At 31.0% G+C, this 17,019-nt stretch overlaps 1 protein-coding gene across 1 annotated transcript in view; it reads right to left on the reverse strand.

The window, feature by feature from the left end:
• Positions 1-1,801: 1,801 nt before the first annotated feature.
• The window catches only part of PSPC1 (paraspeckle component 1), a 54,951-nt gene continuing 39,733 nt past the window's right edge, over positions 1,802-17,019 (reverse strand). Inside the window, 3 exon segments of the mRNA XM_072611664.1 lie at positions 1,802-2,656; positions 5,055-5,224; positions 8,564-8,621. Of these exon segments, the coding sequence (XP_072467765.1) occupies positions 2,471-2,656; positions 5,055-5,224; positions 8,564-8,621 (414 nt within the window). The 3' untranslated portion in view covers positions 1,802-2,470.

Raw genomic sequence — 17,019 nt, forward strand, 5'->3', positions numbered from 1 at the left:
AGACAAAGGCAGACAAAATAAGTCCTTAATTCCACACATTTTACTAATTCAGGAAGAAGATAAAAATTTAACAATAGTTATTTGGTTATACAAGGAGGTGGGTAATGATCCTAAAAATGCATAAACTATAAGTTCATGGGTGCTCCACTGGACTGGCACTCAGAAGCAGACTGTCCCCAGGATATACTTGGTAAGTACTGAAGAAGGACTTTCTCCGTGAAGGGCCACAGGCTGTGAAGAATTCTATTCCGGAAGCCATACTTGAGCCCAGATATTATGATGTTCAGGAGATGTAACACCCACTTTTTGCACTGGCTTTCAAATGTTCTTGATCAAATCATACAGAATCTCAAAGAATGGAACCAAAGCTGACATGGTACTTAATAGCCAAGAACAGCATTTCACCCAACCCTATTTTAGATTTGTAATAAAATAAGACACTCAACAAAATCACCTAGTATATAGCAAATGCATGCAAATGATAAGGTATGTTTAAATGCAAGAGTATTGTGATAATTAAGACAAAGCTTCAAAGAAAAAAACCTTCTAAAGTAAATAATTGCCCTTTCTTCACACCTAGAGAAAATAACACAAGTGGTAGTAAAACATATTTGGCTAGTATCACTTATATTTCTTATCCAGCTAATGTGTTCAAATAATTGCCTAAGACAAGTGTTTGCAGACAATCCTAGAGCACACTTCCAAAAAAAAAAGAAGTTTCAACTATCCAATCAATAGGGCCTGAATATTAAATTTAGGAAAAAGAACATGACATTTTGTAATTGCCAAGAAAAGTTTAGAGCACAGGAACAGTGATCTCAAATATATCTTTTTTACTAACTACATTAAAAAATAAAAGTTAATAGACCTCTTCTAAATAGTCTGCTTAAAGTTTAAATCATATGAAGAATAAAATGGAAGAAATCATTTCACTTCTAAAACTGCTTTAGAGGGTGGATCAAAAGGCTTAAGTTTTGATAGATTAAAATTACATTTAAGATTTTTGGGCCACCCTATACACTAATATGATATTGCAAATACCATGAAATAAAAGCCAATAGGTAAAGGATTAGAATTTCTTGGTATATGATTTGTTATTCCCAAAACTTGAATTTTTTTTCCCCAAATGTAAAAAGAATCATCCTGAAACACAATAAAAAGTTGTTTTTACAAGCAACTACTTAAGTAGTTGTAAATCTACTATTTTAAGTAAAATATTTAAATTTAAAATGAAAGCAGTATTTTGTAGTAGGATAGGCTATTGCAAATTTGATTACAAAACTGAAAATGATCTAAATGGCAAGATGACATAAAAGTTGACCATTTCCCAGGTATGTCTGAAGTTATTCAGTAGACAGAAGGAACATTTATCATGACAGTACACCGTTAAGGTACTGGATACCATTATTCATTAAGACCCTGCCAGTCTTGAAAACAAAATGTTCAAAACCAAATGCTTTCAGTATCTAATAGTATAAAAGACTTGACAAATCAAACAGATCAAATTATGATCTATCAAGAAACAGTTTGATCTAATCAAAGATTTAATTGAACATTTTCATAGTAAACCCTCAAACTACCTCCCATCTTAACCTCTTCCAGTCCTAAACAAAGCCAAGCCTTTTTTGGGGGGGAATGGAGGGTTGAAATTGCTACATTTGCTATGTACACATTTTGCTTTTAACAAATGTTAAAGTGTTGATATTGACATAACAAAGTTAATTATTACAGATCCAAATATATTTTCTAGATTAAAACTAAATTTGTCTATATAAGCAAAGGAGATTGGCCTTCAAGCAGCTTTAGCCAAGAATCAAAATATTTATTTGGAAAATTGAACAAAGGACAAAAATTTTCTTGATATTTCTAGTCTAGTCTAACTTTTAAACCACAGACAGCGTAACCTTGATTTTACAGAACACATTAATGGTTTGTACAAATGCATACTTCTTCAGATGTTGCACTATCCTTTAAACCCTTAATACATCAGGTATTAACCACATATCTTGCAAAGTCCAGTGCTACTTGGTTGTTTACAACTAAAAAGCATGGAATCTTCTTGTTTTTTGAATAGCTGGCATTAAGTTAAAGCAACCAAAATGTTATCAGTACAGCGAAGTTTAGTAATACTTTAAAGGAGCATACTACTAATAATATTTCAAATTATTCAAAGTGATTTCTTTATTGAGATCAAGTATCTGCACAAGTTTTACAGTACGATCGCATGTTTATATTTAGCTAAAGTCACAAACACATTTGACTTTCACAATGATGAGCATCATCATTTCCACTTAGACTACAAAGCTTATGTATGACTAAAGAAAAAAAATACAAAAACTTCAGATTTTACAAAAGAAACTTTGAAAGGACTACATTAACAATAAAACCATTTCTTTCAGAAAACAAGTAAAATTATAAAGGCATACCACTAAATTATCTTCTCTCTAAATTGCAAGGACTGAAAAATTCTTTAGTATCTGCGACGTTTGTTAGGTCCTTCAAAGTTTCCCCCTTGGCTTCCTCTACCAAAGCCACCAGGACCACCACTTACAGGACCTACACCACTCATTGGGGTCTGAGGGGTTTCAGTACCTGTTCTGCTTCCCATAGGTGAACCCATCTGAGATGGTGGTCCTTGGGAAAATCTATCATTATGCTATTGTACCACATAATAAACATCAAGTCCATTTAGAATACAATAAATATTAAAGTATGAGAAAATTATCAAAATCCCAAGTGGTGGTGTCATGAAGTTCAGCAGAAAGTCCAGCAGAATCAGGATCACACATAGAAGGAAGAAAGGAGCATTTTAATTAGTCACTATGCAAAAGGCAGCTGAAGAATTACAAAATGCTAATGCTTTGCCCCCAATTTCATTAAACAGAAGAAAATGAACTTTTATTATGCATGGTATACTAACTTCATATTTAAAATTATTTCCTTCAAATAGGGCTTACAAGGCATTCTCTTATTGCAAGAGAAATCTGTATTTTTGAAAATCAACAGAGCAAAAAGGAAGTAAAACAGTAAAATACTTTTAAATATATGGTCAGAAATACTTTATTGTATACTCTATTTAATCAAAAATTACTTCAAACACCATATGTATCATAGTAAAGAATAAAGCCAAAAGCATATGGCATTTCTCAAAGATTACAAAATTTACTGTACAAAAATACCTAGTAATGTCTACACTGAAATCTGTATCACATGCTATCACATTTCTATGTAAAAAACAACAACAACAAAAAACCCAGCATACAACATTAAAAATACTAATGCTGGAAAGTATAGTCTTGAATACTACCTTGGGCTGGATGGAAAAAATCAAGCCAAGGTAAGACTTAGGATTAAAAGCTGTCTAAGTAAAGAAAAAAAACAAACTTAAAAACGGCCATTAGGCTACTGAATATAACAATTAGCTCCTGTAGTTCTAGGCATATTAAAAGTTCACTAAACACATTAATTATGTTTTATTATACAAGGGCATCATAATACAATGGAAAAACTGAACTAGGAGCCAGGAACAACTGGGTTCAAACTCTGACTCAGATACTTAAAAATCATCTGAGGCAGCTAGGTGGTGCAATGGATAGAGTGGTAGATATAGAAATAAGACCTGAGCTCAAATTCAGCCAGAGACACTTACTAGCTGTGTGACCCTGGGTAAACACTTAAAACTTTATTTGCCTCAGTATCTTCAACTATAAAATGTGAAAAATAACAGCACCTACCTCGAAAAGAGTTGTGAGGATGGAAAGAGAAAATATCTGTAAAGTGCTTTAGTTAGCAAAGTGCTTGGCACTTAAGTATGTGCTTAAAAAGTTATGTGATCATAAGGAAGTCACTTAACCTCTCTCAGCCTGTTTCCTCAACTGTAAAATAGGAGTAATAAGAGCAGCTCGACCTCAAACAAGATGTCTGCAACATGCTTTGCAAACTTTAAAGCACCATAAAAATAATACTAGCTGTTATTACACTAATCCAATCACAACTTAAATGCATAAATTACCAAAAAAAATCATAAAGTATTGTAATATGCACTGCATCTGCATAAGGATATACAGAGCACTGTTAATAGTACAAAAATGATGCTTTTGAATGGTTCCTGTTTTGGCACAGAATAATCTTCATTTTGTGTTGGTAAGAACTGTACCATTTCACAAAGTCTATGAGCACACCCTAACCAATCTTGTTCATGCAAACTTCACTTATCAAATACATATTTTATGCCTATAAGACTGATTTAGAATAAACTAAAACCACCAAATTAATTCTCTAAAACATAATTTTTCAAAAAAAAGTATGTATATTCTGGTTACTATTCTGAACGTAATAAAATTGGCAACAAATGAAATTAAAATTTAAATTTTTAGCCCACCCAAAGATATCTTCACACTCTACTGTTTGAAAAGATAAAATCATATTCTTTAAAATTTATTCAAATATAATTAAGACATACAAGAATAACATGCAAACAACATGTTCAAATAAAAAATAGTTAATTCATATTCTAATTTGGAAATCAAAAATAGTTTCAAGTTATTCTAAATATTTTTGATGAATTGTGAGAATCTTCACAAGACTTAATTCAAACATATTGTACTTTTTTGGTCCCACAATAAAAGTAAAGGTTATTTGTTGACAGATTAATATAAATATGGTCAAGTAAAACTCTTAAAATATTTGTCCATTATTTTTTGACATAATGGAAAATGTTTTAAATGTGAGTAAAGGGCACCGTTATATATATAGTGAAATATAAAGGTAATAAAGTAATTTTAGTCTTTTTCATTGCTACACAAGACTTCTAATATGCACAAGCACAATACTATAGCACAATAGTCAGTCTCATTTAAAGAGCACCTATTAGAACTTCTACTTTCTAAAACAATATTAAAATATTTAACATTCTAAAATTGTTTTGCCAAATTAGCCTTCCCCTCCCCCCTCAAAAAAGATGCCAAATTACGTTAAGTGTGAAGTTATCTTTGGTGCAGAAGTGTATCATGATATAGCTGAAGAGAGTTAAAATAAGTTTTATGATACATTACCACTGCTCCATTATCTGGCATCATTGGAGTTCCCATATTTGCAGCTCCTTCTGGTCCCAAGGCAGGACCAGGACCCAGAGGTGGGCCAGGTATAGTTCCTCTGTTGTTCATATTCATACCCATCATTGGAGGAGGACCTTGGTTACCAGCAGGTGCTGGGCTAAACGCATCTATGCAAAACAATCTATACTTAGAGCTGTCCTATCTCAGATTTTTACATGCATGTAAAATAAAGTATTTAAGAAATCTACAAACTGAATTTTTTTTATTGATCAAAACCATTTTTCTTCAGGTTTGAAATTTAGCCATTATTTTGCTCTGAAATGGATTTTTTCCCTCAATTATTGCCTCCAATGTAAAGAATTCAAATCAAGCAACAAATTTATTGAAAAGTAAAATGCAGTGCAGCAAGAAGAAACTTCCTTATTTAAAGACAGTCAAATAGCATTACATGAGTTTCCCCAATTTAATAAATTTCCTACAACTAGCACAAACATAATTTTCTAAAAGTAGTTAAGGAAGTTTAAATAGTTTAAAATAATGTCAAGTATCCACTTTGTACATCTTATATACTATATAGGAAATATGTATTTAGAAGCATAACAATGGAGGCAAATTACTGGGAAAAAAATTCCCATTACCTTTCTAAGATATCTGACAAGACAAATTTCTGACTAGAAAGTACCAAAAATAATGCTGTTTCTATGTAATTACATAATATTATTAGAAAACAATCTTAAAGTACAGATACACCAGAGTTCAAAACTAATAAGTGATTTTGTGAATGAAAAGGGGGGAAAATCTTACATAAAGCTTAAAAAAAAAAATTTGACAAGCATTTCAGGCGAGTTTCTAAATTTATTTAAATAAGCTACAAATACAAAGGAAATATTAATATAACCAACTCATCAAAGGGCCCACTTTTGCAAACTCTTTTCTTTTCATGGAATTCAAGATAGCACATATTACTAGAAATGTGTTAAAAGCTGGGATTTCTAATTTTTATATTACATAGTTATTGCCATCATAATAGACTGTCATAGAATTTAATCTATAAGTGAGGTATAATTAGGCCCCACAATTGTTAAGTAGAAGGACTACAAATATAATATTGCTTACTATCCTTTCCTTTTGTAAAACGTATAAATCAAAAGACTTCTCATTAAGTATTGACCATATAGGCAGTTCCCAATTTACAAATAATGGTCTATTAGTCAATCAAATGATACTGACATGCTTTTCCTTTATGAATAGCAGTAAAGATTTTTCAGGTTAGTCCTTCAAAATAACCTTTCAGTCTTCACGTATAATTGATACAAATTAAAGCTATTAATATTAATTGTGGGTACTACTTTTAGTTTGAATTTTTCTCATTCCTAGACCTATTAAAACATTCTATGTTTCAAAATTACTTACCATCCCTTCTTCCCCAGAGAAACATAGTAACAGCAATCTGAACTAATTTACAAATTTATGACCTGAAAGACTGCAGACACTATTAACCCAACCAGAGGTATTTTCATTTTAAAAATACAATAGCTAACCTAAATGAAGCAACAGGTATTTCAGGCAATGTAAAGCAAATGAAAAAATAAAAACTCAGAAGACATGATTTAAGCCTGCCATAGGATCAGATCAACTCCACCTAAATTATTACACTTTTCACTCAACTTCACCTGGGAGAACAAAGATTCTTTAATATATCCAATTATTTTCAGTAGAGGTCAAATGGCACTGGTAGGAAAGTCTCCTAAAACATTAGGATGAAGTTATACATTCAGGATAGATTATTCTTTCTAATTTACAAGTAAGTTAGGGACTGCCTTTATATTAATTTTAAATAATACTACTGAAAAATTTAAGAAATAAGATTCTCTTTTATGATAGCAAAGATCAGTCAGCCAACCTATGTGGTATTTAAGAAATGGAAGAACTGAAAAAAAAAATAGATGAACTGATAAACAATCTTATCTCCATCTCTACATTATTTTACCCCTATGCAACTAAAAACAAATATTTTAATAAAAAGCTCTTGTATAAAAGTGAGCCCAATATTTTGTATCACCTATTCAACGAATCAAATGCAATTTGATTCAAAGTTTCACTTGAAGTAATAGAATGTTACTATATTAAAGATGAAAGATTGATTCAAAAGTAGTCAGGAGTCACATCTCTACCAGATACCAGATACAAACAGTCAGAAAGAAAGGTTCCTTAACTAGGAACTGATATGAAACATAACCAACAATTCATATTGTCTAAAAAGGCCATCTAAACTGAATTATAGAAATTCCTAAGTCAAAATTACTTGATATTTTCCTACTCTCCTTCCATTAATCCTGTCAACCTAGTCAATGCTAATGGGCAATAACATATGAACACTTCAAGAGGAATTCTGACAAACCCATATAGGTTTACAAAAAAAAAAAAAAAAAAGAACTAGAAGTGCTAAGAGAGGTATTTACCTGTAAAGATAAAAACTCATAATTTTAATATCCCAGATAAAAGGTTTTCTGGAAAGGATTTTAGAATTTTGGTACTCATGTTTATCTAAATATTTTACAAATTGTGCTACTCATCCCTTCTATTAAAAACAATTTCAAACAAAATCTTCACTGTTTCAGGTGCCTCTACATTTCCCAAGGTTATCTAATGTTAAAAACTTGAATTTATAATGCAGTCTCATCTTAAGGTACTCCAGGTCCATAATGATCTCTCTCAACAAACTGTGAAATCAGCCTCCATTTCAAAATTAATACTACTTGTATTAAGTAACTGTAAAACATAATTTTTTGCTATTGTATATTCTTTCTCTCAAGTTCTCTGAATGAAGGTCCAATAATAGACTGTCAATTAACTCTGGATGACAGATTTTTAATAAGCAATGGCAATAATGTTATGATACAAGGGTACTTAAGACTCAAAAAGAAGCAATAAGGTAATTCTCAAATTACTATGAATTTAATTCAATTTGAAATTGAACGAATTTACAAATTCTCAAAAGGATCACAGTAGGACCTGCTGGTCCCAACAGGAAAGATCAAATAAAAAGGAGGGTAAATGTAAAACTATTTGAACCCCATCTCATAAACCATGGAAAGCTTAGCTAACACTACCAGAAAATAATTATGCAGATTTGTCATTTATAATTAATTTCTATTTTTTAGCAAAGTTATACGGTCAACTTAATTGCTTCCAGAAGGTTAGATGAATTAAACTTTATGAAAATGAATGCTTGTAAGAACTACTGACACCACTCCCTCCAAAAAAAACTGGCCATTGATTTTAAATTTAAGCAAAATGCATGGTTTCTTCTGGGCATATATATTACCTTAAAATATTTAACTGCAATTGACATCTGATTTCACTATCAACACATCAACACAAAAGTACTAATTCCATGAACTTATTAAATAGTCTGTCATTAAAAAGTAAACACCATAAATAACATATACAGTCCCAAAGAAGTTTTAAATAAGTTACAGAAGCCTTTTGCTTCAAATCCCTACCTCCCATGTTTATTGCTCCACGGGGACCCAAATCACCCATTCTCATTTCCTGTTCTCTCTGTAAGTAAACATAGTTGTCACAGTCAACCTATCGTTCTTATGATTTTATATTTCCCATCTAAAATAAAACAAAAGATTAAATTGGGACAGCATTTTCCATGATTAAAGTACAAAAAATATTTGCAGTCAATTACTATCAGAATCACTAAGTGAACCTAAAAAAAAAAAATTCCAAGATTTTAGTGTACATTATTACAAATGTCAATATATTGTTCACACTACAGTAATTTCATGAAAGTGTCAACATGCTCTCAATTATTTTTCCTACTACTACAATGCTCACTTTTTCTAATCACTCCAAAACTTATTTCCCTGTATTGCATACAATGCAAACCAACTATAAGTTAGTAGTTATTTCCATTCCAAGTCACAGTAGAAAAATTGGAAATCCTTGGTTCCATGCTTAAATTAAAAAAATTGATATATAATAAAAAATATACTTAGACACAAACTTGAAAACAAATCCCTTAAAATTTTAAATGAAAGGAGATTTATCCCTTAGCTTTACTACAACTATCTTTTTCAGCTAAAGAGAATAATGGCTTTTTCCCTCTAGTAAAAAGTCAAATGAGTAATATTTTAAAGACAGATTTTTGAGGATTTCCCCCCTCAATCTACTGAGTTTTATTTGCAGCACTAAAATAACGTAGTCAACTCCAGTAACATGGGAGTCTGTGGGTGCTCAGCTATTGCAGAGCAAGTCATAGAAACTATGTGATTAATTTTGAAAGGTACAAGACAGATACCAAACAGAAAACCCTTCAAAAGAAACACTAGATGGAAGGAAGAAAAGAAGGAAGCAGCCAACACACTTTCTTGCTGTGTTTCAGCTTTGCTGGATCAGTCTAGACACATGATAGAAATAAATCCTCCAGAGCAACTTTTCCTTTCAAAATATGCAGTAAACTGTCTAAGAACACAATTCTTTATTGGGCTAGTTTTCAGTCCACCACAAAACACTGAAAACATTTCCATTTCAAACCAATGATGCTAAATTTGTGTCATTTATCTATTTACAGAACAATAATCTACAAAGCCCTTTTATATATTAGGCAATCAGATGGACATTATTTTTTTGTACCTGTAGCTACACGGGGCCAAAATACTTGAAAAACCAGTCTCCATAAAGCAACCCCCTCCAAAATTCCATTTCTTATGAGAAATGGCTTAAAACATCAGTCATTCACAGATGTTTATACATTTCCAGTGAGGTACTATATGAGCTACTGCATTTAAGATGCTCTAATTTCCAGACATTTACTTCCCATGAAAATACACAGGTAATATATATCAAATAAATACTCAATAGAACTTAGCATGGACTCCAACCAGGGTTATAGTCTACTGGTAGAGGAGCATGATTAATAAATCACTTATTTAGCATCATAGAGGAAAAATATATTTAGACAGTCATCATTTTTCAAGAGTGCATAATTAAGTAATGAGCCTTTCAAGAAATATTTTTAACGATAACTTTCTTAAAGTATTTCCTTTCTAATTACTTCCTTGGGTATACTGAACAAAATTTAACATTTAAAAACACAGTCACCATTAGTTGTTAAGTACTGTATCGTACAACGTGTGACTAAAAATATGAGACTTTTGGCATTTCTATTTAAAAATTATTAAAAAGATCAAAAACTTTTTTTTAAAAAAAAAACTTGCTTTATAATCAGGATGTGCTGCTTATATTACACCTATATCAGCTACTCCTGTCACCTAGAAGAGAAATAAACTGCAAGATAAATGAATCAACTCTTTTGCACTCCAAAAAATATAAAATATATGGGCCTTATGAAAACAAACTTTTTAAGAATCAAAAGCTTTTTCACTTACAGTTTTGCAACAGTAAAAACATTTTGATATAGCAGTGGAAGTATATTTTCCATTCATTTTTTTTATTACTCTATTCTTAAAATGTATTAAATTTTTTGGGGAAATAAATTTTACATGTTCATTTCCTAGGACCTAATATTGTTTTTGACCAATCTTAAACCTATTATCAAGGACTCCTAATGGCAGGTATTGAATTTTGTGAAAAATATTGTCAACCTTTACACATATGCTTCACATCTTAAAAAACTCATTTTCTCCTTAGACTTTTTAAGCTTAGAAATTACCACCTTTACTTTCTACCTACATAGATAAGATCTAGAAATATTATATTCACATTTTCCAGATATACATTTTTCTTATGGTAAAAAGTGCAATAATCTCAATGTAGATTTCTCATGAAGGTCTTTAAACTGGTTTGTTCACAATAATATTTCCTTATGAAATTCAACATTTTGTTTTCAATGCTGATATAAATAGCTAACCTTAAACATTATGCCCCATTATATCTAAGGATGTCCAAAACTAAGTCTTCAAAGTAAATAAGACCAATTCCTGGCAAAATTTACTGAGAAGAAAAAGTTTAAATGGCATCTATTTTACAAAGAATCACCCTAAGCAAAGTCAATAGTATATAGTAGTAATAAATCTAAATCATTTTATACTTGTTTAATATCCACAAAACCAAGAAAAAGCCAATCCTCCTTCTGCTAACATCATTTAATTAGTCCTCTTCAAGGCTAAGGGCCACTTCTCTAAGTGGATTGCTGCAGGATACTTTTTGGTAACCTGGAAAGGGGACAGAGTACAAGTATTGAGTTGAAGTGCTTATCATCTGGGATAAATACCTATCTAGCTAGAAAAGAGGAAATTTTATCAAGCAGGAGTTTAAAATGTTTTTCATTACATGTAGGAATTTAAAGTCAAAGCTATTCCTAATGTGAATTATACAAAGGCAAAGAAACAATTCTATTTTCAGTAGTGGACCTCCATGACACATAACCATTACATAAATTCTCAGAGGCCTTTACCAGCATTTTTTCCCTTTGGTACTTACGCTTTTCAAAGTACATTAAATTAGGAGGTTTTCTGCAACTTTTTTTTTTTTACAATAAACAATTGACTAACAAACTATTTAATGTTTTCATCATCTCTCCAATTCTCAACAGTGAGAATCAGACCAAAAAGACTTCCCTTTTATAGTTAAGAAAGCTGCAATTAAAAGAAAAATAGTTCCAACAGACACACAAAATCCATGCTGAAATAACGAGCTGAGAAGAAAATTCAAGATGACAGGTTATTTACCAGGTAACACAATATCTGAAAATAATGGGGGTGGAGGGGACCTCAAAAATTATTTTCAAGGGCAGCTAACATTGCTACGTTGTTGTAATTTTTAATAAAGGGGCTGAAATTGGTATGAATGTATCAGAAAGATTCAGAATCACTAAAGATCTCTTTTCACTTTACCTCAAATTACTGAATACAGAAAGGATACCCTAATGAGGCTACACAAACATCATTTTATAGAAATTTTAAAATCACATTTTGAATAACAAAAGCCTCATGTCAAGCAACTAAAAATAGCAAAAAAACCAAAACCCCAAAAAACTTCAAGTAAAATGCTAACTTTCCAAACAAAATATCACAAGCAAATCATTAATACTACATTGAGTAGTTATTAAAGATTTTGCTCATCCTCAAGCCTTTGTTATTAACAAAACTCTTGCAATGCTACTTATTATAGGACTCTAAACAACATTAGCTTTTTATTTACTTTATAGGAAGTCTGTCTATAACATTATTCTGACTACGAGTGGTCTCCAATGTCAATTGCAAAATAAAGTCAAAACATCTATGAAATGATGGAAAAATTATATGAATTCCATATAAAATAGACATTTGATAACAAAAGAAAAATATCAGAACTTCATTCTAGGAAAATTCAAACTGTCCAATTTTTATGCTGGTAACTTTAAAAAAAAACCCTTCATTAATAAATGTATCAATATTTCAAAGGTAATACATTTGCCCACAATTACTATGACCTTCATTTACATAAAATATATAGTAAGTTTACTGTATTTAATCTCCTTGACTTTTCTTCTTTAAGGAATTAAAATTTGAGAGGAGGAAAACAGCATTAGGACTGTATCAGGAATTTGAAGTCAAGGAATAGAAATGGAAGTCTTTAATACTAAACAAGATCCTGCAGACCAAACCAATAAAGAATGCTCTCCACCACCTACTTAAAAAACTAATAAAAAAAAGTCCATCAGAAAAGAGCAAAGGTACCACTCTATAATGTACTCTACATCTATGTGAAGGAAAAACTGTTATTATTCTGTGTTTAAAAAAACAGGTGGATCATCAATACAACTCACCTTTCTCATTAGAAGTAACCAGAAAGGATAGAAAATTGAGAGATAATGAATATTAAACTATGGGTAATGTTTTATAAGCTAAAAATATCTGAGTAAAATCACTGTATGGGCACAAGTCAAATAACATGCCTATTTCTAGCCAAACCAAAATTGTACATCCAAAATTACCAGAATATTATAAAGCCAAACTTTCTGAAAAACAAAACACTCCACTAACTTTAGCATTACGTCTCACCTCATTAAAAAAAAATTTAAAGAAACTACGTTAATGCCTTATTTCTATATTTATACTAGCAATTCTATCTACTAGGATAAAGAACCACTGGAAAATAACCCCATACAAAATGCATAAACCCTATAAAATAATAACTCTAGACAAAGCCCACGTCTTGAAAATAATCATATTTAAGTAGGGTTTTAGAATCCATACCTGTCAAAATGGAAGAGTAGAAATGGACAATTCTGCCAAGCAGAACTGGATCTTGCCCCACCCCTACAAAAACAATTACTTACCCATCTACAATTTTTGCCACTTGCTTCCTTGTTACACCCTGAAGGAGAAATAAAGCCACCCAATAGAAAAGAAGCAGAAGAGAACTAAGGAGCTCAAAGTCAGCTATTATGCTTGATTGTACAATATAAGAATCTAGTGTAGGAAGAAATAGGGAAAGTAAGGTTTTCATACCCAGTGATAAACCAAAAAGAGAAGGCTAATAATAAGCACATTAAGTATGTTATATTATAACATTAAGTTCTGGGCATAATTAGAAATATCAAGTTTGCATGTTACTTGGACTAAAAATATACCTTTTCTTTCAGGAAAAAGCCCTCATATATTTATTATCCTGACAGTTAAATTTCTTCATTAATATTTCATATTTATTAAAATAATACCCAAAAATATCACAAATGTATAGGCATTTCTACAGACAAAACTAAGGTTTTTTTGTGGTGGTTTTTCTTCCAACCTTTTATTATGTCAATTGAGTTTAGTAAATAAAATCATCCACTTCCTGACAGCTAAATTAACACTACTAAAATAAACTATTCTTTAAAACACTGAGCATATATCTTCTAAATATGAAAATTATATATCAATCTGCATTCTGAAGGCAATGTGTATTAAGGTCCCAGTTACCAAAACAAATTTAGAGTAGGAAAAAAATTGTTTTAGCAAAATTATGAGTTAGAATCAACCTTAATATAAACTGATTGTATATCACAAAGGAAAATAAAGATTTAAAGCAAAGCAATTTCAAAAGCGAATTCCTGATTTTTAAAATAATTCTAGTTAATAATATTAATGGCTTGTTTCAAAGACAAAGAGATCAGTATGTTCCTTATATCACTGATGCAGAAGTGGGTGACTGCACGTGATAACATATTCAGTTTCTTCTTTCACTGAATTACTAGATGTCTGGGCAAGGATTAATTTTCAAGCACACAGTAATGTAAATGAATAAAATTATTCTGCTCCAGTTAATTAGGATGTAGGTTTGTAAATAAAATCTTGGGGGTAGCTTATTCTAGACCACTTTCAAAAGAAATGCGAGTAATGCTGCTTTAAGAAATACACAATTCAGTGTACCTGGAATTGAATGATAAATATTTGTTTTACTTTAGTTAACAATATGAAATTTGTTCTTAGCAATTATTTCTAAATATTAATAGATACAGGAAAAGTACATACCATAAAACAAATAAATGGCGATTTTTAGCAAAACTACAATTCTATTAGTTTCAATGATTTTAAAAAATACTTTAAAAGTACTGTAAAAAAAAATCATATGCAACAAAATGCACACCCACATTATAAAATGTGACTAAAACTTATTTTCTCACAAAGGGATTCTCATACAAGTATGCTAGTAATAGGGAAGGAGAGAGAAAGGATCAGACATAGTAGTAAAAACTTTTTTTTTAAATGAATCTTGTCCACACATCTTAGGAAATAACAAAAGGTGTAAGTGGAAAAACACATTCTTACCCACTTTCATTTTTAAATAGCACCTATTCATTTAAGCTGTTACTATGAATACTGGTTAATTGTTACCCTCCCCAGATTTACTAGTCATCTTCCCACTTAATGTTATTAGACTATCATCCACTCTCTTCATTTCTTACCTACAAAGTTAGGTGGCAGTGGCCAGAAAGCTTTTAAATTACCTTTGCTTGTATAAGAAAAGATACAACAGGACAACTCAATTTCTAATTTAGCTTATAAAGTTAGGAAAACTTTTCAATCTATGTAAATTAAGTTTTATAGATAGATACATACATATACGTGTGTGTGTATGTGTAGATAGATTTATTTGTGAGGGAGAGGGGGTATATCTTAGATTTGGGATTTCATTGGAATAGAGAAACTCTTTGTGCCAAAGCAGATTGTCACTACTCTTAAACTTTATAGTTTTAGAGAGCAATTGGAGGTCAAATGACTTGCCCCTCAAGCAGCCAGTATGAGTGAAAAGGCAAGACTTGAATTCAAAGTATTCTTGATTCTCAATCTGGTTAAATATGCAACATTGCCTCTTAACTTTATAAATTCCAGCGCCCGCCAAAAGCATAAAAATATAAAACATAAACTAGCCAAAGTAAATTAATGAATAATACTACTACAGCAATAAAGGTGGTTTTTCCTAAAAGATAAATCAGAATTTGTAACTTTATAAACTAAATTAAATCTTAATTACTAAATATATTGATATGTTTTACAAGCACAGGAGAGAGCATTACAAAATAACATCAGCTAACTATATCTGCCTGAAGTGAATTATTTAAACAAGAACTTGCAATACTGACGAACACTTATTCATAATCATGGGACATTTATGAAGACAATAACTCTTAAGTGCAATTAAAAAGCCAACCCCTACTCCTCCCCACCTAAGATTTGATATTATTCACAAATTACAACATGATAATACTATACCATCAACAAGGGATATCCACTATCTACAATCATCCAACATAGCTTCTTATTCGTCTTAAATCTCATTATTGACTCATTAGCAGTGACACTATACATCTTCAAGTTCTAAATGCTGTGGATAATGTTGACAACAGAAGAAAAGATGTTATATTTGAAACAGCCTTAGGAGGAAAAAAATGTATTATGAATTACGTTAAAAGCAGTAACATTTCCACAAAAAGCTAAACAACTTCAAATCATAAGGCAACATTTATCATAAACCAAGTTAAATGAAATATTAAAGAAATGAAATCCTACTATACTGTATTTACATGTAAATATCTACATTTTTCTAAGGTGACCAAGTAATTTTAAAATTTTCTTTAAAAAGCCTAATTTCAAAAAGGAGGTAGCAGGTGTTCCCTTTCACTGTTATCACTTTCACAGTTATTATTTAAACACTAAAAATGTTTCCAACTTTTTGAAATAACCTGAATCTACACAATGTTCTCTGAGTTGTCTTCAGTGGTGATAAGCAAAGGTAAGAGAAAGTTTTGCAAACAGTTAAAATCCATTCAGAAGCATACACTCTTAAGCAAGTTTTAAATATAAATCATGATGCTATTAAAATAAAAAAAATTAATGACTGGTTTTCTTGTGTAGACTGTATGGAGACACAGAAGATAATTTGAACAAGGAATTACCAAATGGTTTTGAGCAACTGTATGTTAAAACTCTCTATATTCAAACAGCAGAAAATACACTTCACATAAAATTGTCAGGTCTTTTCTGGTTCTTCATCCATGTCATGCCCATTAATCTGCAAAGGATATGTTCTAGACTCCCTTGCTTCTGTGTTTCTCTTTTGTCTAACTATGCAGATGATTCATAGGTAAGATATACAACCCTAGTCCCTCTCCTGAGTTACAGTCATGCATTCCCAACCTTTTTTTCAACATTTTGACCTGACTGTCCTGTAAGAACATTAAATTGGTCTTTTTCAAAACAGAATTTATCTCCTTATTTTTGTCAAGGACACCTACCATCTTTCCTGAAAGTCATCAAGGTATGCAAACTTTTGTATCATCACACAGTCACTAAAGTCCACACCTCACTTGAATTACGACAGCCATCTTTATAAGTGACCTCCCTAACTCATCTCTCCCTACCAAACTCATCTTTCACTAGGTTGCCAATGAGATTTCCATTAAGTGTAGATCTCATACACTGATTTTTTTTTTTAAAAACTAGGTAAAAGAGGTCATTTT

The sequence above is a fragment of the Notamacropus eugenii genome, chromosome 5 (genome assembly GCF_028372415.1).
Source record: "Notamacropus eugenii isolate mMacEug1 chromosome 5, mMacEug1.pri_v2, whole genome shotgun sequence".
NCBI classification, from domain to species: Eukaryota; Metazoa; Chordata; class Mammalia; order Diprotodontia; family Macropodidae; genus Notamacropus; species Notamacropus eugenii.